Source organism: Macrotis lagotis, chromosome 6 (genome assembly GCF_037893015.1).
Source record: "Macrotis lagotis isolate mMagLag1 chromosome 6, bilby.v1.9.chrom.fasta, whole genome shotgun sequence".
Lineage (NCBI taxonomy): Eukaryota > Metazoa > Chordata > Mammalia > Peramelemorphia > Peramelidae > Macrotis > Macrotis lagotis.
Genome location: NC_133663.1, coordinates 163,342,316 through 163,368,182, shown reverse-complemented (window position 1 = coordinate 163,368,182; position 25,867 = coordinate 163,342,316). Strand labels below are relative to the sequence as shown.

General features: G+C 34.4%; 1 protein-coding gene across 4 annotated transcripts in view; it reads right to left on the bottom strand.

Annotated features, from left to right (window-relative positions):
* Positions 1-25,867, bottom strand: part of FARP1 (FERM, ARH/RhoGEF and pleckstrin domain protein 1) — a 331,424-nt gene that overhangs the window by 116,900 nt on the left and 188,657 nt on the right. For all 4 annotated transcript variants that reach the window (XM_074191932.1, XM_074191931.1, XM_074191930.1 and 1 more), the window contains exon 3: positions 5,446-5,550. In XM_074191932.1, coding sequence (XP_074048033.1) covers positions 5,446-5,550 — 105 coding nt within the window. The remainder of the gene's footprint in view (positions 1-5,445; positions 5,551-25,867) is intronic.

Genomic DNA, 25,867 nt, shown 5'->3' with positions numbered 1-25,867 from the left:
GCAAATTGAAACAACTCTGATGCTAACCTGACAGAAAAGGATATGGAAAAACTGGGACACTAATACACTGTTGATAGAATTGTGAGTTGACCCAACCATTCTGTTTTTTGGTTTTTTTTTTTTTTTAGATTTTTGCAAGGCAAATGGGGTTAAGTGGCTTGTCCAAGGCCACACAGCTAGGTAATTATTAAGTGTCTGAGGCTGGATTTGAACTCAGGAACTCCTGACTCCAGGGCCAGTGCTCTATCCACTGCGCCACCTAGCTGCCCCTGACCCAACCCTTCTGGAGAACAATTAAGAACTATGCTCAAAGGACTATAAAATTGTGCATTCCTTTGATCCTGCAATACAACTAACAGATCTATATCTTAAAGAGACAATAAAAAATGGAAAAGGACCCCCATGAACAAAAAATATTCATAGCAGTTCTCTTTGTGCTATCAAAGATCAGGAAAATGAGAAGTTGCCCATCAACTCAGGAATGGCTCAACAAATTATGGTATATGAAAATAAAAGAATACAATTGTTTTGGGGAAATTATGAGCAGGTAGATTTCAGAAGAACCTAGAAAGACCAACATGAATTGATGCAGAGTTACATCAGAAGAACCAGGAGATCACTGTTGGCATAGTATTTCATGTAACTATTCAGACATGCATATTTTTGTGCAAATTTCAAGACTTAATGGCAGCAATATGTGATTATCAGCTAAGGTAGACTTAGCTCTTCTCAACAATACAGTGATCTAAAAGAAATGTGTTGGAAAATTCCATCCAAATGGAAAATGCCATCCACATCCAGAGAAAAAGACTAGAGAGTCTGAATGCAGACAAAAACATACTATTTTCACTTTCCAAAATCTGTTATATGTTTTCCTTTTCTAACAGTTTTTTCCCTTTTGTTTTTATTCTTTTTTCACAACATGACTGATTTGGAAATATGTTTAACATGACTGTACATGTATAATCTATATTAGATTATCCATTATCATAGGAAGAGGGGAGGGAAGAGAGGGAGGGGAAAATGAGGATCTCAAACTTTTAACAAAAAATGAACATAAAAAACTATCTTTATATGTAATTGGAAAAAAATTTAAAAAACTTCCCCCCCCGCCATATTGAGTTCTTATCCTAGAAGCTAGAGTCTTTGGTTTATTAAACATTAGATTACCAAGGTCATTACTACTGTGTCTTTTGTACCTAACCTATTCTATTTATCTACCACTTTATTCTTAGTCAGGACAAAATAGTTTTGATGACTGTCACTATATGATATAATTTTAGATCTAGTATGGTTAGACCACCTTCCTTTGACTAAAATAAATAGTTTAAAAACAACCAAATAACATTGTTCATTTTTAAACAAAATCACCAGAATCAGTAATCAAAACTGTACTTATAAGAAGCAACAACAGATGACAAAGCATATAAAGAGACAATTTCATGAAAATAATATGAATTAGACTAAATCAGCTTAGAATACAGTCACTTTCTGGTCGATTTAGAAATAATAACAACAGCAACCACAATAACAACTCACATTAGGATTGGCTAAGCAATTTAAATCCACTAACATAAATTTGATAATAAAAAATGACAGTGCATTCATCTCTTTTATTGCCATTGCAATTCACAAAGTTCACAATGTAGTACCTTTCTCTTTTCGCACAAAATAAAAATCAGTAAGTCTTACATTAGCACAAAATTATGCATTTCTGAGTATTTACATAAAATAGCATGCCAAGACATGTTTTGTTTTAAAAAGGTTTCATTGATATTTTCCAAAATATCAATAGCTTCCCCAAATATTCCTTCCCCACCTCTTCTCAGGGTGTCATCCTGCTTTTTTTTTACAAAAGAAAGAAAGTAAATAAGCATAATTAATCAATACATTGAAAAAAATTGAAAATCTGTGCAATATTTAACACTTGTGGACCTCTCACTTCTGCAAAAAAGCAGAACTGGAGTTCTATAACCTTTCAAAGGATGGGAAAAGCAGGACTCAAAATAACTTCTAATTCTAAATTTAAACATAACAAAATCATATCTAACATATTAGATCATAAAACATGTGAAGGAAAGTTCTGAATTGATGTCAAGACTGAATATTAAAGTTTAACATTTAAGATTTCAGGACTCTTAAGCATTCAATACACACACACACTCTGAAAATAGAAGAAATATTTTATTTATTAAGTAAAAAAATTATCATATATGGTATAAGAAAAATTAAAAATTTAAAAAATTAAGGCTTGATAAAGCTATGAATGGGGGGTCTTCTATATTATCAATATTTTATAATTCAGAGAGAATGGGGTGAAATCATAACATAAAGCAAGTACATGATGATTAAGTGTGGTGAAGGAAATTTGATAAGTAGAATCAAATGTCATACTAATAAAATAGATTATTTTGTATGTATGTTTAAAGGGTGAGGTAACATGAACATTTTTTGTCCTTCAAGCTTCCTGTTAGCATTTTGTTCCTTTTCCCATAAAACTGAATGGTACTCTCATTGTCATGATAGATTATTTTTTAAAATGTATTTTTCCAACTACACGCAATGGTAGGTTTCAACAATCACCTTTTATAAAGTTTGGAATTTCATATTTTCCCCCTCTCTCCCTTTGTTTTCCCCCTCTGCCTGACAGAAAGCAAATTAACATAGGTTGTACAGCCATGCTAAACATAGATCCATATTAATCATGATGTGAAAGAAGAATCAAATTAAAATAGGAAAAAAATTAGGGAGAAAAAACATTACATATATATATACATATATACATATATGAAATAATTTTTAAAAATTGAAGATAGTAAACTTTGGTGTTTAAACTCTACAGTTCCTTCTCTGGATATTGATGCATTTTCTGTTACATGTCTTTTAAAATTGCCTTTGATTATCATACAACTGAAATGAACAAGTCCATCATAGTTGATCATCACCCAATGTTGCTGTTAGTATGTATCATGTTCTTCTGGTTCTGCTCACTTCACTCAGCATTAGTTCATGTGTCTTTCCAGATTATTCTAAATTCCCTTCTGTCATGATTTCTTATAGAATAAGTGTTCCACCACATTTATATAAAAGAATTTGCTCATCCATTTCTCCAATTGATGGGCATTCTTCAATTTTCAGTTGTCACTGAGAAAAAAGCTGCTATAAATATTTTTGTACATGAGGTCTTTTCCCCTCTTTTATGATCTCTTTGGGATATAAGATCAAAGGGTATGCACAATTTTATTGCCTTTGGGTGTAGTTCCAAATAGCTCTCTAGAAAGGCTGTATCAGTGCATAACTCCACCACTAAGGAGCTAAGATCCCAGTGTTTCCACATCTCCAACATTAATTATTTTCTTTTTTTGTCACATTGACCAATATGATTGGTATGAGATAGTACCTCAGAGTTGTTTCAATTTGCATTTCTCTAATCAATAAAGATTTAGAGCAATTTTTTATGTGACTATAGATAGTTTTAATTTCTTTCTTTCTTTCTTTTTTTCTTTTTTAAGTTTTTTGCAAGGCAAATGGGGTTAAGTGGCTTGCCCAAGGCCACACAGCTAGGTAATTATTAAGTGTCTAAGTTTGGATTTGAACTCAGGTACTCCTGACTTCAGGACCGGTGCTCTATCCACTGTGCAACCTAGCTGCCCCAATAACTTTAGTTTCTTCATCTGAGAATTGCTTTTTCATATCCTTTGATCATTTATCAATTGGGAATAACTTGTATTCTTATTAATTTGACTCAGTTCTCTATATAATTTAGAAAAGAGTCCTTTGTTAGAACCACTAATTATAAAAATTGTTTCCCAACCTATATCATTTTCCTTTTAACCTTAGATGTATTAGTTTCATTTGTGCAAAAACTTTTAAATTTAATGTATTCAAAATTATAATATTCTCTAACTTTTCTTTGGTCATAAACTTCTCCCCATTCCATAAATCTGACAGACTATTCCTTGTTCTAATTGGCTTTATGTCCAAATTCTTACCCTTTTTGACCTTATCTTTGGTTTATTTTATTTTAGATTTTTGCAAGACAATAGAGTTAAGTGACTTTGCCCAAGGTCACATATTAGGTAATTATTAAGTGTCTGAAGCAGGATTTGAACTCAGGTCCTCTTGACTCCAGGACTGGTGTTCTCTTCACTATGCCACCTAGGTACCCTTTGACCTTATCTTCATATAGGGTATGAGATGTTGGTCTATGCCAAGTTTCTGCCATACAGTCTTCCCAGAAGTTTTTTTTTTTAGTTTTTTTTTTTTTTGCAAGGCAATGGAGTTAAGTGGCTTGCCCAAGGCCACACAGCTAGGTAATTATTAAGTATCTGAGGCCAAATTTGAACTCAGGTACTCCTGACTCCAGGGTCGGTGCTCTATCCACTGTGCCACCTAGTCACCCCTGTTTTTTTGTTTAAATCAAGAGTGAATCTTTATACCAGGAGCTAAAATCTTTGGATTCATCATACACCAGCTTACTATAGTCATTCATGCCACTGATCCACCACTTTATTTCTTAGCCAGTACCAGATGGTTTTGATGATTGATGCTATATAATATAATTTTAGATCTGATATGATTAGGGTTACCTACCTTTGCATTTTTCCCCATTAATTCCCTTGACCTTTTGTTCCTCCATATGAAACTAATCATTTTTTCTAGCTCAAAAGGTAATTTTTTAGAAATTTGATTGCTTTTGCACTGAATAAGTAATTTAATTTAGATAGAATTGTCATTTTTATCACATTAGTTTGGCCTACCCATGAGCAACTGAATTTTATCCAGTTATATAGATCTGATTTTATTTGTATGAAAAGTATTTTAAAGTTGTTTTCATATAGTTTCTGAGTTTCAGTTGGCAGCTAGACTCCCAAGTATTTTGTTATCTATATAAAATTTTATGTTGTCTTTCTATCTCTTCTGCTGTGTCTTGTCAGCAATATATAAAAATGCTGATGATTTATGGGGATTTATTTATATACTGCAATTTTTCCAAAGTTGCTAATTAGACTTTCAAGTAGTTTTTTTAGATGATTTTCTAGGATTCTCTAAATATACCACCATTTCATCTGCAAAGAGTGAGAGTTTGTTTCTTTATTACCTATTCTAATTCCTTCCATTTCTTTTTCTTCTCTTATTGTTAAAACTAACATTTTGAATACAATATTGAATAATAGTGATAATAATGGACATCCTTTCTTCACCCTGATCTTATTGAAAATGATTCTAATTTATATCTTCATAATTCTTGAAATTTTTTAAATAGTTTTGACAGAACAGATTTTTAAGCTCATAATCTTCATTGCTTAAAGCTAAAGGAATGAAAATGGAACATGGAGAAAAGACGTGAACTTGAGGATAGGAGTAATTCCTCTTTCACTTATAAGCATATGATTGATACCTATCCCCCAAATCTGAATGAAGGATTAATATTATTTGACCTACCGTAATCTTTTTATGATCTGGAAACTCAAGGCCAAAGTAGTCTCCTTCAACTAGATTTAGGTGGTTACAAACTGCATCCAATAACACCTTCCCTGGAGCTCTTTGCTGTAAAACAAAAAAAGAAATTATACCTCAGTGGATGACAGAATCAACTCAAATCAATGAACATGCAATACCCATTTACCAAACTCTAAGTGCCAGTAGTGTGGGGTGGGAGGTGGGTGGGCAGGAGTAAGAAGACATTGGAAAACTCCTTGTTCTCAAGGTTTTTATAATCATATAGTCCAATCAGTCAATTTGCATTTATTAAGAACATACTATATAGCAAGCACATTGCTAAATGCTGTAGATAAAAGAAAGGCAAAACAACCACAATCTAATGAACTCTAGCTTATTCTTCATCTCTCAAGTCATGATCTAAATTAACAAGCTAAAATGGAGCAGACTAGAGCTTGCAGCCCAAAAAAGAACAATATCATAAATGTATTATATGTGGTTGACAGTTTTATATTTTTTAAACCAGCCTCTGATAAGAATGAAGAGCATTTCAAGAAGCAATTAATTGTCCAATAGATATACTTGGCAAAGATAGTTAAGGACCTAGAGATTGTACAAAACAATTCACTCAGGCTAATGCATGAAGATATATACTAAAGATATATCTAAGTGAAATACTAAATTTATTTTTTCCCTTAAAAGTTACCTATGCCTCTAGAATTCTTGCCATATGCGAAAGGAGACATATATAACATTATATTATAGGAGAGCCTCCAGGGTTATAACAAAACACAATATACTAGTTATAGACAGTCAATAAGAGAAATACTGTCAACTATTCACACCGCTCCAATGGCTAGCATAAAATATAGTCAGTCAGTAAGTCAATAAACATTTTTTAAGTGCCTATTATATGTTAGGCAATTGTATTAAGTGCTGGGGATATAAAGAAGGCAAAAGACAGTACCCAGCCACTGTCTTCCCCCAAGCTCAAAATTTAATAGAGGAGATGAGTTTCAAAAAGCTACATACAGATAAACTATAAGGATGAATTGTAACTAATCCAAAGAGGAAAAGCACTAGAATTAAGGGTGATAAAGAAAGACTTCCAGGAGAAGTTGGTTTGATGACTGGGATAGAATGGGGTCATAGAAGCTTAAATTTCTCATTCTTATTCCATCACAATGCTCCTAATCTTAATTAGCAAAGCTATACTCTACCCAAAACATATAGGCTTTTTGTCCTAGATCCTTAGAAGATTATACTGATTCAAGAATTCACCTATAAGACCTAAAAGAATGATTCAACAGTCTCTTAGAGGCTTACCATAGCAAAATAAGCAAATATAAGTGTAGTGATCTTTTAAATAGGATAAATAAAAAGTTGTGTAAGAGCCTGTGAACCATAGTGTTGTTGATTTTTAACCAAGCAAATAGAAAAAGAACCCAAGATTTCTAATCCTAATCTGACATCAGACAAAACTTCCACTTGTGACAACACCAGACAATACTTCCTTTTGGAGGTAAATTACAAGAATGAACAACCAATTTCCAGATCAACTGGCAGGTATTCAAATTTCCCAAAGAATTCCTGGAACTAAATGAACTTCACAAATCCAATTTGGTCTGGATTTGCAGTCTGGGAAATAAGTCTTATAAATTCAACACTGTAAGTCTGAATTGAGTAAAAAAGCAAAATGTAATGAATATCTGACCTTATCCTAAACATTTTATAGGATATATAAAAGTAGCTTAGTATAGTGTTCGACACATAGTAGGTCCTTAAATATCTGACTGGTTGAAGTAAAATGTCATCAATATCCTAAAATGAGTAGTTGTTCTTTAAAAAATAAGTTATCAATTGGGGAATGGCTGAATAAATTGTGGTATATGTACTTTATGGAACACCATTGTTCTATTAGAAACCAGGAAGGATGGGAATTCAGGGAAGCCTGGGGGGATTTGCATGAACTGATGCTGAGATGAGCAGAACCAGAAAACATTGTACACCATAACAGCAACATGGGGGCGATGATCAATCTTAATGGATTTGTTCATTCCATCAGTGCAACAATCAGGGACAATTTAGGGATATTTGCAATAGAGAATACCATCTGTATCCATAGAAAGAACTGTGGAATTTGAACAAAGACCAAAGACTATTGTATCTAATTAAAAAAAAAAACCAAACTGTTATCTTAATATGCAATTTTGCTCTAATATTTTTTCCCTTAAAAATATGATTTTTCTCTCAACACATTCAATTTAGACCAATGTATGGCATGGAAACAATGTAAAGACTAATCAACTATCTTTTGTGGAGGGTGGAGAGAAGCAAGATTAGGGGGAAAAATTGTAAAATTCAAAAATAAATAAATAAATAAGTAAAAATGAGAGGTTATAGAAACTTGTGAGAACATTTGAATATTATTCATCAGTTGAGGTGAACTTTACATCTATCAACCTTATATAAGAAGTTCAAAATCTCAAAACTATATAAGAATCACAAACCTGAATCTCTAAGAAATGATATATTGCTAGTTATATCTAGAAACTTATCAGAAAATGTAAGATCATAAGCCTAACTTTCTGTAGAATATTCTAGACTTGCTTTAAGAAGCAAACAAAAACCTTTCCCCCATCGCAAGCAATGTGATAACATACCTTTCAAGGCTAACTTTGAATCAATGTTTATTGACAGACAAGACTGACTCACAAAGTACCTAAAATTCAACAGAGTTTCCTGTTTGCTCAATACTCTGGCAGTTCAACAAAACACCTTGTTTTAAAACACCAGATTCATTTAAATGTGATTGTGATATGCATATACACACATATATTAATTGTATTTTTATACTTATTTTTATTTTTGTACAAATGATGCTTTTTATACATTACTAAAATATTCTTGTTTAAGAGTAAACATACATAATACTCCTCCCCAAAATATAGACCCTCATGAGCAATAATGTAAAGGAAAGAGAAAAAAAATTAAATTTAAATTAAAAAAAATAATAGGGGGAGCTAGGGGGCACAGTGGACAGAGCACCAGCCCTGGAGCCAGGAGCACCAAATCCGGCCCCAAACACCCAACAATCATCCAGCTGTGTGACCCTGGGCAAGCCACCCCAGCCCCATTGCCCTGCAAACCCCCCCAAAATAAAAATAAAATAATAATAATAACAATAAAAATAAAAATAATAAAATGTGCTTCAGTCTGTATTCCAACACCACCAGCTCTGTCGCGAGTGGATCACATTCTTTAGGATAAGTCCATCACAAAAGCTACTTTCATATTTTTCCATTGCTGCCATTGCTGATTGCAACTCCCTCCATTCCTGTGGAAGAGTAGCCTTTGTGGATTGCCTGCAGTGGCTAATCAAAGGGGATTATCAATTTCATACATTTCTCAGGTGTCTCATTCAGTGATTCCTTCACTCATAATATATGGTGAGAGATAATGCACTACAGAGAAAGGTCAGGGGTCTTCTCTCTGCTGCTATACTGACCTGTGAAAGACCCTCTGAGTTGGTGAGCTCAAAATATCAGGAGAGTATTCCAGCATTACAATGTTCCACAGCTTGGATTTCAGAGTCAGAGCTATAGAATTGCCCCAAGGAGTAGCCTTTGGTGATTCAAGGCCAAAGGAAACTGAGATAATGACATATCCAGTGTTCATTCCCTACCCCCTTCACCAGACTAAGGTAAAAAGTATGCACCCAGGGGTTATTTCGTAGAATTTTCTCCAGTATATTTTGCATTTCAGGGAAGCTTGAATTGTTAGCAAACCATGAATGTTCCCTGTTTTCCCATCTCTCCACATCCTTGAACTTGCTCATTCTGCTCCTTTTGCAGTAGTATCTTTTTCTCCTCTCTATCTATTGAAGTCTTATCCATCTTTAAAAATTTAAATCAAACACCACTTCCTCCTCCAAAAAGCCAAAACTAATCCCCAACAAATAATGACCTACTATAACCTCAGATCAAACACTCACAAGAAGAGATTTAAAACCTGAAAGAACTTAAAAGCTTATTGAGTCCAACCCTCAATTTACAAAAGGGAAACTAAGGCCCACAGAAGGTAAGTGACTTCAGGATTGTACAAGTAGTAAATGGCAGAGCCAGGATTTGAAATCAAATCTTCTAATTGCAGACCTAGCAGCAGCAGCAACAACAGCATCAATCAATCAAATCATCTTTCCTTGGAAATTTTGTAGAATTACTTGCTACTACAAATTACTTGCTACTAAGCCTATGGCATACTGTATGCCAAATAATAAATTAATGAAGTCTTTACTCTTCCCAGAAAAGATGAGGTATTTAAAAGTCCAGCTGTGCAAAAAGGCACTTAATTTCAAATGATGCATTCTAGGCACATTTTTATTGAAAGCTGATAAAATGATTTTTAAAATGACAAGATTCATGATCCCAGATTGCTAAGGTAAAACTCTGAAGCTACTAAGGTTTGGAGGAGGTATATCATATTCATCATTAAAAATAAGTACATTAAAATCCTCTAAAGGAAACAGTAATTGAATATTTTATAAAAATATCTGAGATAAAATTATTACAAAATACTCATTTTAAAAGCAGAAAACAGAAACTAATTTGAAAATGCCTTCATTATTATTCATTATACTATACATGAACAGGATCTGAGTACAAACAACAACAAAAACCCCAACCCATGTATCTCATATCTTGAGGGTGTGCGTGTGCCTTGAGTCAAGCATATTTCCACCTCATTATTATAAGATCCTGACAGAATGAAAATGACAAAACATGCCTACATGTTTGGTAACCAGCAATTAAAGCATATAATTAAAAAAATAATAATAGATTTTTGGTTGTAGAAAGGAACCTTATAAATCACTTACTCCTAATCTCATTTTGCAAATGAGCGAATTGAGGTCCAAAGAAAAGTGATTACATGATAAAATTATTATTGCTGTTTTTTTCTTTTTGGTAGTTTTTATTTGCAGATCAAAATGAGATTTGAGTTTTAATGTTGTAGAAAAACGAGTAGACTGATTTCAAACTGCTGTGAGTTTATATTGCTTCCTAAGTTTTAATGGGCTATTCATAACAGCCTTTGAAACTAAATTTTAAAGGGTTGGGGGGAACAGGGATAATGTAACAATTTTCAGAGAATGCCTGGCAAGTAAACTTTGGATTATAAATAATATACATTTCCACATTTAGTTGTAATTCATGAAAATACTGAATCCAAGTTGCCTCGGTTAACTGCATTTTCAATTCTTCCTATCTCCGAGTTATTTCAATTAAATAAAATCTCTTTCACCTCATTGATCTTTAAGTGAATTAAAGTATAAATACTATTTTGAAAAGGTATTCTCCAAGCCCACCTTACCTCCTCAATTCTAAGAGGACAAATTTGTGTATCAAAAACAGTCTAAGTGAACACATCTCCCCATTTAAAGTGAGGTATAGTCCACTGAGTTTATTATGGTAAAACTTCAGATCAAGAAACCTCTAAAAATGATGCATGGCTGTATTTATAAAACTTACATCTCCTGAAATTTCTATCTATTGTGTTTTGGAACTATTTTTGCCTTCACACTGTTTCAATGTAACTATGAAGGCCATGCTCATATAGACCTTCAATTATGTGAGAGTGAGATAAAGGACTCTTTCCTTAAAGACATTGGGTCTACTTTATCTTACTTCTACTACAAACTGTTATCGGGAAATTAATAGCCCCAAACTTTATAGGTAATCAGGGGTGTATATTTCTTGCATACACAGGAGCTTTTCAAAGTTTGGGATGCATGATGCCACTCACTGTCCAATATTCAACTAGAGCTGCTAACTCATTTATTTGGATATTCCCTCTAACAAGGCAACTCATCCACGACTGCCCATCTAGCACAAATTCTTATCCATGTCCTCACACAACATGCCAGATGCCTTCTTTGTTTACTCTTGACATTGTAATAGAATACTTTGACTGTCCATCTGTCATTTTTTGTCCTTATCCCATGATGTTTACTTTTTTCCTTTCTCTGATTGTCTTTTCTTCCAACTGTCTTTCAAAGTTCCCCATTGATTTTGCTTTGCCCTCTGTGTTCCATTTTTTAAAAATTCTTTCTAATCTCATAGTCATACATGCTAAAAAGTGTCTTTCAAAACTTCTTGTTGATACTGTGAATCAAAATTCTTCAAAATTTTTGAACACAGCAGAAATAACTCCATTCAAAAACCCAGATAAAACAAAATAATAGGATAACTTGTATAGTACTTTTAAAGTTTAAAAAATATTTTACATAAATATTTTCATTTGATCTATACAAGAACTTTGTGCCACTTTCATCCTCACTTCATAGATGAGAAAATAGAGACTACTGGAGATTGAGTGAATTGCCTAAGGTAATATATTGAAGTAACTGAAGCAGGATTTGAACTAAAATGAATAGCAAATCTGGGTGGTTCGGTCAATAGGTCAATAGTGTGTGGTTCCTGGAGTCAGGAAGACTCATCTTCTGGAGTTTAAATCTGGCCTCAGGCACTTGCTAGCAAAGACACGGACAAGTCATTTTATCCTATTTTCCCTCAGTTTCCTGATCTGTAAAATGAGCTGGAAGAGGAAATAGCAAGTCCCTCCAGTATCTTTGCCAAAAGACAAAACTTAAGAAAACAAAACCAAATGAGGTGACCAAGAGTCAGTCACAACTGAAACTGAAGAACAACAAATTCTAGACTCCAGGTCCAACCCTCTAACCACTAGACTACCTAACTGCCCCAAGTAGCTCCTCATTGTGGGAGGCACAAAACAGGGAGATGAATGCTTGCCAAAGATAAGTCATTGTTATGGAAGAGATCCAGCTTAGAATTGAAGTCCAAGGTGTCCCTGTGAATGGTGAGGTTCCATGACATTGTCCTGATGGCACTGAGACCTCAAGTATCACAGAACCAGATCTGTGACAACACAAAAACGTTTGATTTGACTTTCCATAATACAAGACCAAATGATTGAATAATGTCTATTGCCCATAGTTTGATATATATTTGGATGGTCAAGCATAGTAAGAGAGTAGACCAGATTGCCTTCAGGAAATTATAATGTAACTGTAATGACCATAAGTTTCTTAACAGAAATGAAGTCCTCTCTTTTAAAAAAAAATGACACTTACTCATATACACAAATCAGAGCATGAATATATCTCCTTCCTGGAATATTCCTTGAGCTATGTTTTTTCATGAGTTCTTTTTCTCTTGTGGGCTTCCCTTGAGGTTCACTTGAACATTACCCACCTGAATTTAAATGCTAGTGGGAAGGCACAGAATTTTTTATAAAAAGTCCTACTTTCTATCCCTTCACTCTACCTCCACCAGTTATATTGGTGGCTCTGAAATGAAAGACAGAAGAAATTACTTTATTATCCCTTAGGTACAGTTTCAAACAGATGTGGCACAATTATGGAAATTTGAGAACTGGCATAATAAATTGAACAATTTCACTATTTTACTCTTTTTTTGGCCTGTTTGAGTCTGACAAACATAATTAAACATGGTGAGAACGTCAATAAAATATTTCAAAAATAATCTCAATGTATATACAATTTGCAAAGAAAAATGACTGAGATTTCTTTTGAGCACACCTGTACATGCAGAAAGCAAAGAATATCCTTATTGGTTTGCTTTCTATTCACATTGACTACTACAAAGACTGGAAAATAGTAGTTATTTAATAGGTACTCAATGAAATGAACCAAATCATCAGCAGTACTATTTTCCATAACAAAGAACAAATGATAGAACCAAATTACTTCCAAATATGTTAATTTTCCATGAATTAAATCAGAGCTGCCCAACCTTACTTTTAAAAGTTTTTATTGAGACAATTCAATATATTTTGATTTGCCATTTTAGTGAGAGCACTGCAGTAGCAGACTTTTTTTACTAAAGCATTTAGTAAACATAAAGGGGGCTGGCATAAAATCATATAATGTCCACATGTGGCCCATGGGTCACAATTTAGACAGCCCTGAATTAAATAATCATTTCTATGTATATGTTTCCTGTATTATTTCATCTATTTGCCCATTCCTAACTTCTCTCCTGACCACCAGACTAGTATCACCAACTATTTGACATCTCAAATTCAACATGTCCAAAACAAAATTTACTGTTTTTCATCTCCAATTTTTCCTTCTTCCCAGATTATTACTATCAAAGTTACCATCTCCAGACTTACAACCTCAGGGTCATCCTCAATTCCTCACTTCTGCCTGCTCATTCTGGTGCTCCGCCCCCCATCCACAATCTGTTGCTAGATTTGTTTTTTCTTTATTCAAACCATTTCTCTTCACCTTCTTTCCACTCACACAGTTGCCATCTTAACATGCCTATCTTGGTTGACAACAGTATTACTAAAATACACCTCTGATTGGTCTCCCTACTCTAATCCATCCTACTCATCTTCCCAAGTGATCTTCATAAAGTTCAGATCTAATCACATCATTCCCTACCCCTCTTCAACCCCATGTTCAATAAATGTCAATATTTCACTTCCAGGATCAAATATAAAATTCTCTGTTTAAGTTTTAACACCTTTTACCACTTGGTCCTTTCCTGCCTTTTTAGTCCTTTATTTCTTTTCATGTGTGACAATGATCTTCTTGATGTTCTTTATAACAATATTCACTGATTGTCCCCCATACCTAAATTGTAGGGAGGACAGCTCCACAGCCCAACCTCCAAACTTAGTTCCAGATTTTATTCACATCCCTCCTTCTTCAAAAGGTCTTTTCCCAATTAGATTGTATATTTTTCCAGGGTTGGAACTAACTTTTGCCTTTTTTTTTTTAGCATTCTCAACATTTTAGGTGCTTAATAAATGAGTGTTCCCTTATCCCTTCCTTTCCCACTTCGCAGGAGTCCAGTGTTCCTTTCACTCTATGTCAACTCTCTAAGGGAAGCCATAATTCTTAGACAACCAATAACAAATGTAAGGCACAATTGTAAAAGGGGTGGACATTAAAGGAAAACATAATTTTGTCCCAACTTGTTATAGAATCATCAACAAATTTCCATTATCACTGCAAGAATGTTTCTTATATTTCAAAAACCTAAAAAAAAAGAATGTTTCTTATACCTCCATCTAGTTTAATCATGACACTTCTTTCTCTCTTTATAAATCTTGCTTGGTTTCCTATTTTCTACTGTCCAAACTGTTTTCTTTGTCTAGCTATCAATTCTCCACTCCCCACAGCATGGTATCAACCTGTATTTCCAGTTTTTATTATTCATCTGAACCATCTACACTCTTCTATGTCTCTCAGTACTCTAGTTAGAAAAATAAAACTGTATTTGAAACTGAGGGAAACATGAATTTTCTTTCATGAAAAGATTAATTTCACTTTAATAACCCATGACCAAGTAAAACTATAATGAACATTTAATATAATAAATAGATGATTTCACAATTTTCTCCTCCAGGGACTCTAACAATAAATTGTATTGTAACGTAAATTCCCTTCTTCCTAGAAGGAATTAATTTTGAAAAAAAATAATTCCCTTAGAAAGAAAAGTAAATTAAATATGGTGTATGCCAGAAGCAAAAAATTCTTCCAAATAATTTTAGAATCCTAATTGAGGCTAGTATCCTCTGATACCTTTGGGTAGGTATATACTTCAAAATAACTCATTAATATGAATTTTAGGTAATAATTATTTTTTCTTATACTAGATGAGATCCCTAAGGGTCTAAGGAAGGTGTCACCAGCAATTAGGTTGTATTTATATGCAAACAAAAAGATAAATTAAAAAGTACCTAAGCACCATCAACATTTCCTCTATAGTTGAGAACTTAAATGCCTTAAGGCATTTCTTTTGAAAATATTTTTATACCTTTGTTATGAAATTTCCTAGTTTACCACCTTATATTTGGGTTAGGCGTTGGAAAGTAGTAAGTCTGTTTACTCATTAGCAAAATTGCAGTGATCAGAAAGTTAATCACTTAGAGGCCAACCCAATGTTTTCTAAATTCAATTGGGTAACTCTTTGGACAATAGACATGCAAGCCTGTTATTGGTCTGAATTAACTCAGAGCTCTTCTATTTTTCTGAAATTACATCACTCTGGGAGATTCTGTTATGGTTAGTCAACCCTAATTCTAGATCTTGATTTATAGGTTTCCTCAGAGCATAGCTTTGCTATGACCTACCAAGGATTAGAGGTAAAGATCACCTACCTACCTTCAAGATGAGATATTGGGAGTAGTAATAATAATAATAATAACCTTTGCCACCACAATAATAACCAGCTGAAAAGTGGAGGGTAGGAGGAAGGGTACCTAGTACACAGGTGTAAAAAAGATCAGGAGTGCAGACTGGTTGGAAAAGATGGGGCAGTTGCTCTAGTCACTCAACATAGAGCATAAAGGAGGAGCTTCCTATCATCCACAATCTTCTCTAACTAAAGAGAGGGGACACAAAGAGCAGGGTTACTGAGGAAGTGAGATTTGGGTTGACATAATCTTGGAAGATAATGAGATTCTGGAGGGTATGATGATGAATGCAGAGGTATAATAGATGGCACATCAATAACTGCTTGTTCTCCCTTGATCCTTCACTACTCCAGCATTTTGAGGTACGGTACAGTGGACAGAGCAGGGAGAATGGAAGGAAATGAGTTCAGATATCTGGTCTCAAACTTACTAGCTGTGAGATCTTGGACAAGCCACTTAACCCCAATTTTCCCCAGAAAACACACTAGAATAAGGAAACAGCAAACCACTCCAGTATCTATGCCAAGAAAACCCATACAAAGTCCCTGGGGCTGTGTAGAGTCAAATGCAACTGAACAACTGAAAAACAAATAAGAAAGAAGGCAACAAGGAATTTCTGACCTCAGAATTAACCAGTAGGGGAGTTTACTGACCTATTTTCAGTGTCTTTTTGAATACTAACACAAGTTTCCCTGGTGGGAGATCACAGAGATAGGAAAGAATGAAGAAGGAAGGGACAAGATGCCATACTCTTGAATCATCAATCCTTGAATCAAGTTTCAGACAACAACACTACAGAGACTCTCCTGATGAGGTAGAAAGACTTTATCTCTAAGTGATATAATTCCAGGAACCAAATTTGGTTATAGTAAAAGCAAACCCCTTTAAATATGATGGTGTTTCTAATGATCCAATACCTTTCACTTCACACAAAGAGACTAGAGTCCTTTGTATAAGCTTTCCTGTGCAGCTGAGAAACGATTTGGTAGAAATTCAAAGCAAACAGAAAACAGATCACCCACCTGAACTCACTTTCTTGGACTGTATGACATCATCAGACCAGTCCAAAAACCACACAGTGGATGGGGCACTCACTAGACAAGCCAGGCTATAGTCTTGAGGGCTCTGATCTATGTTATTAGACTGTGCCAACAAAAGCACAAAAGTGAAATGAAAGCTCAGGGTTTAGTAGAGAGTAACTGTCACTAAGCCTTCCTCTGGGGGGAAATTTTGCTACACTTTTAGGACTGGACATATACCTGTTCAACAAATATTGACATTTTTCTTCCCTCCCACAAAACACTGAATGAGTCTAACCTCTGGCCTTGATGCCATTTAGCACTACACTGGACTCCTTGTTCTCCCAGTGGTGCAGAATCCTACATTCTGAACACTCATTAAACATACTTCAGATTGAATTTCATAGCCCACAACTTTGGGAGAGGAATAGAATGGACCCATTCAGACTCCTCACTGTAATTTAGCTATGTAACAACCTCAATGTCATTAGGGACAGAGCCCGCCTTCTTCATAACAAGACTTTGCAAAGACAGGCTATTGGGGTAGCATTTCTGAAGCTCTCTTGTAAACCAGTTAAGCAATGAGCAGAAAATGTTTATAGGGGAAATTTTGGTATTCATAATGCTGAGTGTGATACTACTTTGATATTTGATTTGTCTTCTTATGATTACCTAAAAAAGAAAAATGCAAAAAACACAATAAAAATCTCTTATAGTAAAGCTTATTATTTTAAGTACAAGGATAGAATAAAATATTGCACAAATAACAAATAAAACAAGTATAAATCAGAAAACATTGCAGTACATCCAATAACAGAAAAGAACTTATTGTTTTTCCTTACTTGTGTTTGATTTGGCAGTGTTTTCTTTGGGCTCAGTTGCACCTTACTGCACCTGAATCCTTTTAATGTAAATTCATTTGACTTGTCATATACTTAATTTCCAAAACAATTTGTTCAAATGGTGAGGCATGTGGAGAAAAGACCCAAGTTTGCTATTTTTAAATATGTACATTTAAATAGAAAGTGAAAAAGTGCAATACAGATCCTTAAGTTTTATATAATAATGAGTGATCATATTTGTATATATATATATATAAATATATAGACATATATTACAATTTTTCTTGCTGTATAATACTTCTAATTTTTAATTTATTTGGGTTTCTTCTGATGTTTTGTGCAATGCAGACTTTTATATTTAGCTTGTTTGCAACAATCCTCCTAAACCACAATCCAGAACAGTAATTATAAGTAGTTTCAAAGGAGTACAAGGTATTTCATCAATGAATATTTTTCAAAGTCTAAAGAGAGGATGAGAACAGCTAGGAAGTTGCACAGAAAATCCAAAAAATGAACTGAGACCACTGACTTTTAATTGAAGGAATCTGTATTGACCTTTATTCACAAAAAAGAAAATGATCCCTAAGAATCAATCTGAACACCGTGGATGGAAGAAATCTAATGACAAAGCAAATCTAACAAGTCATTCATTAGTGATGTAACAAACAAGTAACCAATTATTTCTGGGATCTCATTAATATATAATTCCTGCATACAGCATTGAGTGTCACTGATCTATCCAAATGAAAGGTTCAGGGTCTTTGTAAGATCAATGAAAGATTCTTCTTAAAAGTTAAAAAAGTAATCATCCTGAACTTTTTAATTAAAATATGTATGGAGAAAGAAAGATCTGAAACTCTAATCAATAAATCTGGGTCTTCTGTTACGAAATGCGATTTCAAGATGAAAAACATGGACATGCTTAGGGGAAAAAGGCAACAAAAGTATTTGTTATTGTTATAAATTGGTTTAGGGTAGTACAGACCTTTTTAAGAACTATCTCTTCCATAATTTTCAAATAATAAAAAATATTTCCAGGTGTGGAAATTGTGGAAGTTCATGCTTCATTTTTAGTGTGGAAATTCTTCTGTCATGAAACATTAAAGTCTCTTCCAGTTCAAAGATATTGTTATCATAAAAGCTTCAGCTAGGAGTTTTAACTTGGGACTTTTTTCTCTACCTTATTTTCATAATTGGGTTAAAAATTCTGATAAATGCCTAGTTAGTCAAAAAAAATATCAATTTACTAAGAAACATTTCATAAATATGACTGTGCCTGATAATCTGCTAAGCTGGACATACAAAAAAAGAAGAAAAGCCTATGGTAGAGTGTTTTCTGTCAGGGGGAGGGGGGAGTAGGGCGGAAAGGATATAGGGAGAAAAACTATAAAACTCAAAACCTTGCAAAAAAAAAAGACTGTAAAAATTACCATTGTATGAAGTTGAAAAAATAAAATATTTTAATAATAAAAAAGAAATGGCAGACAGTCCCTGCCCTCAAGAAATTTAACTCTAAAGGGGGAGGGGGGAATGGGAAAAAAATGAAAATTTTCTGGAAAATAGATTATATCAATTGTATAAAATAGTCCTTGCAAGGACAGACACTGAAATGTTTAAACAGCTAACTAAAAGACATTTCATAAGGAAAAAAAAAGAACTAGAAATAAAAAATTAAATGGGCCACTGGAGTGATCAGATTTGTATATATATACAAACACACACACACACACACATACACACATATATATTAGAGAGAGACATATATATTCCAATTTTTCTTACTATATAATATGCATGTAGGAACTAATAAAAAGTATACTCAAGCAAAAGGATCAGATTATTTCTGAAATGCAAATGCTACAAGTTCTCTCAAATTTAATAGTAAAAAAAATATTGATTCAAAGTCACAATCCATTTAACTATCTCTTCTAGTATAGCATTTATAAATGCCCATCTGCCTATCAAAGACATCTTCCTAAAAGGTGTTATCTTTTCAAGATGGCATTCCAGGCTACATAGTGAGGTCTGAAAGTACTGCCATTTGGGGTTTAGGTGATGTGAGGACAGGGGAGATAGTCTTTTTTATGAATGACACCAAAACAGCCCAGAAGCCCAAATTCCAAGCAGGCAAAAGAACAATAATAGGCTATTTTCCTTTATGAAGCAAAGTCTATAAAAGTTACCATCAAAGACAAATAAAAGTGAAATACTTTCTATGCTATGTTGGCTGGAATAAAAATGGGAATGAGTGAGATTCACAGAATACTCACACAGAAAGTCATTCAAATTGAGAACATTTCAAAAAGCCAATCAAGAAAAGCATTCTGAAAGGAAGTTGTGTCTAAAAATAAGGAAATTATGACAACAATAACTGTAATAACTAATATTTATATGAGCCTTTAAGGTTTGCAAAAACAATATACATGTATTATCTCCCTTAATTCCTACAACTACCTTTTAAAGTAGGTATTAGTATACCTATTTTACAGACCATGAAACTGATGCCGAGAGTTTACAGGGTTCCATGGCTAGTAGGTATTTGAGGGAGATCTGAACTTCAGTATTCATTGACTCAAAGTCTAGTGCTCTTATCCATTGCAATATCTAGCTTCCTAATCTGACCTACAACAGAAAAATGGTTAAATAATTCTGCAGACCAGATGGATCACTATCTATTTGGAAAACTCTGCAGCAACAACAACAACAATAATAATGATGAGAAATAATACCACTTTTGAATAAAACTAAAACCGGGTTCCAATGTGATGATGAACGCTCAACTACTCTATAAATCTGAGAGCCATGCAGAAATCCTGAAAGATCATCCCGATGGCCCAAGGACAGTGATCTTAAAAGCCATGAAGTCTAATCTCCTCATTACATAATGACAACTAAGCAACATAGGGGATGAAGTGTTGAGCTTATAGTCACAAAGACATGAGGTCAAATAGAACCTCAGACATTTACAGCTATGTGACTCTGGAAGATTCACTTAACCACTTCAGTTTCCTCACCTGTAAAAAAGGGGTTAATAATAGCACTCATCTTCCCAAGATTTTGTGAAAATTGAATGAGATGATTGTAAATCACTTAGCACTGTGATTAGCACAAATAAAGTGATATGCAAATATTAACTTATTATTATCATTACAAATTAGAAAACCGAGGCCCAGAGAGATCTTGACTTATCCTAGGTCACCTACCCTAGGTAGTAAGTGGAATTTCCAGAATGTGAACCAAGGTTATCTGACTCCAAAATTCAAGAGTTCCTTCTATTATATTGCCTCCCATGCATGTCACAGAGCCTTGTTGTTCTATATGTGTTGCTATGTCCTACATTAAAGGAGTCAAACACTCAGCTTCTGCTGCATTCCCCTACAACAGTCCCAAGTATGGCTGGAACCATATTAAATATAATAGGGAAATATTTAACAAAATAAATAAAAATACCATAAAACATAACTCTAATATCTGATATTCTAAGTCAACATATGGTCCCCAAGGATCCTTTTTTAAGATCTGATGACCCACCCTTTTCCTATTTAAGTCTGATAGCACTGGGCTATACAACTCATGATGAGAAGAGTCTGGCTTTCTAATTAAATTACTACATAGTCTTCAACAAATTTCGGAAAGAAGTCTTCAATTTTGTTCAAAGAGTGAATAAGATAGGTTGCCTTGAACACATCTCATTGGAAAGATATCTAGGAATCTGACAACACTTATGTCTGACCTGTTAACAAAATGTTTTGTTCCAAGTTCCTCTCGTGCATGAACGTTCTACTTTCTAATGGTGCTTTGAGTGTAAACGAAAGTATGTTTATTTCTTAAATATTATGTTTTGTCTAAAACCAAAAATGAACGGGAATGTTTCAACTCCTTTCCTAGGAGAGCCATTAACAGCAAGTGCATACCATTGAACACAGGAACAAATATGTGGTATAGTTTGTATCCTTTGCTTGTGGACAAAACTCCTTGATCTCTGATGGTTTTTATTATTGTGGCACTTGTCAATATCAACTGGAATTTATGCAGAATGTTATACAAAGCAACAGAGGAAAATCCCTGCTCTCAAAGAGCTCAGAGTCTGACAGGAGAGACTACATGTAAGTAAGCACAAATCTTTTATGTACATAAATACTTTTATATAAGCACATATATGATATGGTATATGTGTATGCATGTGTATAGTGCCATTATAAGTATAATCAATATCAGAGAGAAGGTAATAAGTTAGAGGACCAGAAAAGGCTTTATCTGAGTCTTAAAGGAAGCCAGAGAAGTCAAAAAGTGGAGATAATAAGAGGAAAGTGCATTCTAGGCAGGAGGAAGCACTAGTGAAAATACCTGGAGCTGGGAGGGAGATGGAGTGTCTTGTGCTAGGAGAACAGTGCCACTGAATCTCAGAGGGCATGTAGGAGAGCAGGGTGTAAGGAGATTATAAAGGCAGGAGCATGTTAAAAGGAGAATTTTATATTTGATCCTAGAAGGGATAGGGAGCCCCTGGAGTTGACTGAGCTGGATAGGGTGACAAAATCAAGACCTTAAATGCAGGAAGATCAATTTGACCATTTAGTAGTGGAAGACAGACTGAATAATTTGTCTAAGTGTGACAAAATACTTGTTATTTCTACATTGTGCAAAGATGAAACATTCCATATGGTTAAAGGCTCACTCATTTATGTTCATTTTCCTTTTTTTTGTTACTTGAAAGTTCTTGGGAAATTGATCGCTTCTGGAATTACCTTAAGAGTTTAATTTAAAAAAAAAAAGGAAAGACTTCTGGTATAATAGCAAATGCCTAAGTCTAACTTTGTGCACAAATATATTGTAAGTAGCTTCATAAGTGGAGTGGATTTATCAAAATAATGTATCTTTTACTGATGTCACATAGAGATTCAAGTTAGTTCTTTTAGGTTTATCAAATCATTTTTAAAATTACATGTTATCTATAGCTCATTACTGCAATTCTGAGCTCACAATGAATAGGTTCAATCTTAGGACTTCCTTATAAAATCTCTGACTCATAACACCCACCTAAGGTTTCTCATGAGAAAAATTGAACTTGGTTCATATCTTTGAGGGGAAATATAATATTAAAAAGGTTTGCAGTTCCCCCTGAAAGCATTCAGACTAATCGGACAATGAATATAGTAAAAGTTTTGTTTAATTTGAGAGAAAATTTTTTTTAATTTGATATCCAATTCAGTAAGAAGTCAGCACAATTCAATTCAAACAGTTAAGACAACCTTTTGAAGTAGACTCAGCTTCCCCAGGAACCTGTGTAGTCCAGGTGAATTGCAGTATCACTGGGAAGAATTCAAGTTGTTTCTCCAAATTTCTTAAGTTATTTGGATACAATGAACCTAATCCACTCTGACTCAATGAATCTAGTTCTAATGAGTACTGGGTTTTGTGGCTCTAAAGGAGTGATATCCCTCTCTATTCCTCAAGGTAAGTGGGATGTGTCTGTGTGATCTACTTTTAACTCTTGACTAGGCTGCTGCTCTCTTTCAGGTGCTCATCTCCTTTGAAAGGTAAGGTGAAATCTGTGAAATTTCTGAGCAATGAGGTATAATAAACTTGTTAATCCTTATTGATAAAATCTCATGCATATGCATTTCATCAATGCTAGAGAAAAGGTCAGATCAGGCAAAGGCCAGGAGAAGAGCAATACACTTTGTTAAAGGAATTTCATGCTTTGCTCAGTAGATAATAAAAGTGAGTCTTAAGGTATGCCCTACTATATGTGATTCTGGAAAACTGAATTTTCCTCAGTATAGAGTTTCCTTTTGCTACCACAGTGGCTATTCAGGAAAATCATTTTCATTCCTAATCAAAAAACCTTAACCTCTCACTTCTATGCAACATTTAGAAAAACAATTAAAATAAAGGATGGAATTCTAACTTTAACCTAATAACAATAGTGATGCTATTCAGTGTGCAGCAGAGCTTACCATATGAAAGCTACATTTCAACAAACATGTATTAAACATCCAGGTACAAGTATTATCATAGTACATGCACACACTGAGTCTCTACCCCTTAAGGAGGGTTTGTAATCTAAAAAAGAAGGCAAGAATGTACATGTGTAAATGTGAATCTACATCTAGGAACTGTACTCCAAAGAACTCTGGGAAAATTTGAGAATACAAGTGATAATTTTCACTTGCAAGAAATTGGGAAAGGATTCAAGAAAGAGTGGAATATATATACTGGCTTTTACTTATTTTTCTGAAAAGCATATCAAAAGAAGCCATAAAATGTTATAAGTTGAATAAAAAAAAGAAAGATAAATCATTACAAGTTTTAGTGTTTCATGATGAAGACTACATTGAAAAATTCTGGCCATATCAACTGACCAATTAATGCCATCACAAACTGATTTGCCTCCTGAATACTACCTTTGCTATGTATGGAGATAGTGTTCCACTAATCCATAAGGAGTCTTAATTAAACATAAAAAGTTTTAGTGTTTAAAGAAAGTAATTTAAAAAAAACAGAGAAAGAAAAATCAAAGAATTCATAGAATTCTAAAGTTGGAAAGGATATGGGTCACAAATTCTACATATCTGGATCATGAATCATGTCCAACAGTTTTAATACATGATCATAAAGTATTCCTTGTAGATCTCTGATAATTTGTTACTTCCTGAAACTGTTCATTTCATTTTGGACACCATGATTGTTAGGAAGTTTTTCCTTATACTGGACTGAAATCTGCTTTTCTGTTACTTTTAGTCAGTGTGTAAATATTTATTAAGCACCTCTGTGCCAGCACATCTGTGCTGTTGGTTCCTAATGCCAAGTAGAATAAGTCATATCTTTCCTTCTATATAACAAATATTTTGTAATTGCAATTATTTTCCCCCAACTTTTATTTAGTCCATGCTAAGCTTCCCTAGTTTCTTCAAGAAGGGTCCACATGCCTAAGTTCTGAATCACCTCACCATGCAATGGATATATTTCAAAAGCAACCAAGTTCTTTTTACCTATAGGAAATTCTTCAAATACCTTTAGCTCACACTGTCCCAGGGAAACAGTCCTGAAGGGTTTCAAAAGCTCTAATTTTTTGTTTCCTCTGCTAATAAGGTCCATCATATGTACAATAGGAGTTAAGATGTCAAAAATATTTTTAGGGGTATCATAACCATTCAAGAAAAAAGTTTCCATTAAATTTTATAAGGAACCCTGCTCCCACCCAAACTGAAGGCAGTTTTCCTGAGGAATTACAGATACTTCAGATAGGAATCTGGTAAAGAGACAAGCATAGACTTTTTTTTTTTTTTGCAAGGCAAACGGGGTTAAGTGGCTTGCCCAAGGCCACACAGCTAGGTAATTATTAAGTGTCTGAGACCAGATTTGAATCCAGGTACTCCTGACTCCAGGGCCGGTGCTCTATCCACTGCACCACCTAGCGCGCCCCCCCCCCCCCCAGCATAGACTTTTGAAAGGCAGGGATATTTCCCTAAAGCTGTAGATTTGAGGAGAAGCAGGACCTTATATGTAACTTGGTTCCTGGCAGCATAAAGACTAAGAATGGAGATCACCTTTCCCCCAAGATGGTGCCGAAAGCCAAGAAGAAATCTGTTGTCCCCCCAAGACAGAAACCAAGGTCAAGACCTTGAAGGCCAAGAAGGCAGTGTTGAAGGGTGTCCACAGCCACAAAAAGAAGAAGAAGATCCAAACCTCCCCCACCTTCCGGAGACCCAAGACACTAAGACTTTGAAGGCATCCAAAATACCCTCAGAAAAGTGCCCCTCGGAGAAACAATCTTGGTCACTATGCCATCATTAAGTTCCCCTTGACCACTGAGTCTGCTATGAAAAAGACTGAGGATAATAACACCCTAGTCTTCATTGTGGACTTCAAGACCAACAAGCACCAAATCAAGCAGGTGGTAAAGAAGCTGTATGACATCGATGTGGCGAAGGCCAACACACTGACCCGGCCTGAAGGAGAGAAGGCCTACATCCACCTTGCTCCAGACTATGATACTTTAGATGTTGCCAACAAGATTGGAATCATCTAAACTGTCTAACTGCCCTGCTTCTTCACCCACAATAAAAAAGATTTCCAGGAAAAAAAGAGAATGGAGAAGATCCCAAGTGGATGAGCTATTTTACTTGGTATAGTCTATTGACTACCTCAATCAATATAATTTCTCCAATTTTTGTTTAATATTTCTTTGATAAGGAGACTGATCTCTTATTTTTTTTGGTAAACTATGCTTAGTGGGAATGAACTAAGGTAGTGAGAGTAAGTTAACCCTTTCATTGACTGTGATTATGAAAAATATATTTGATTCTACACCCC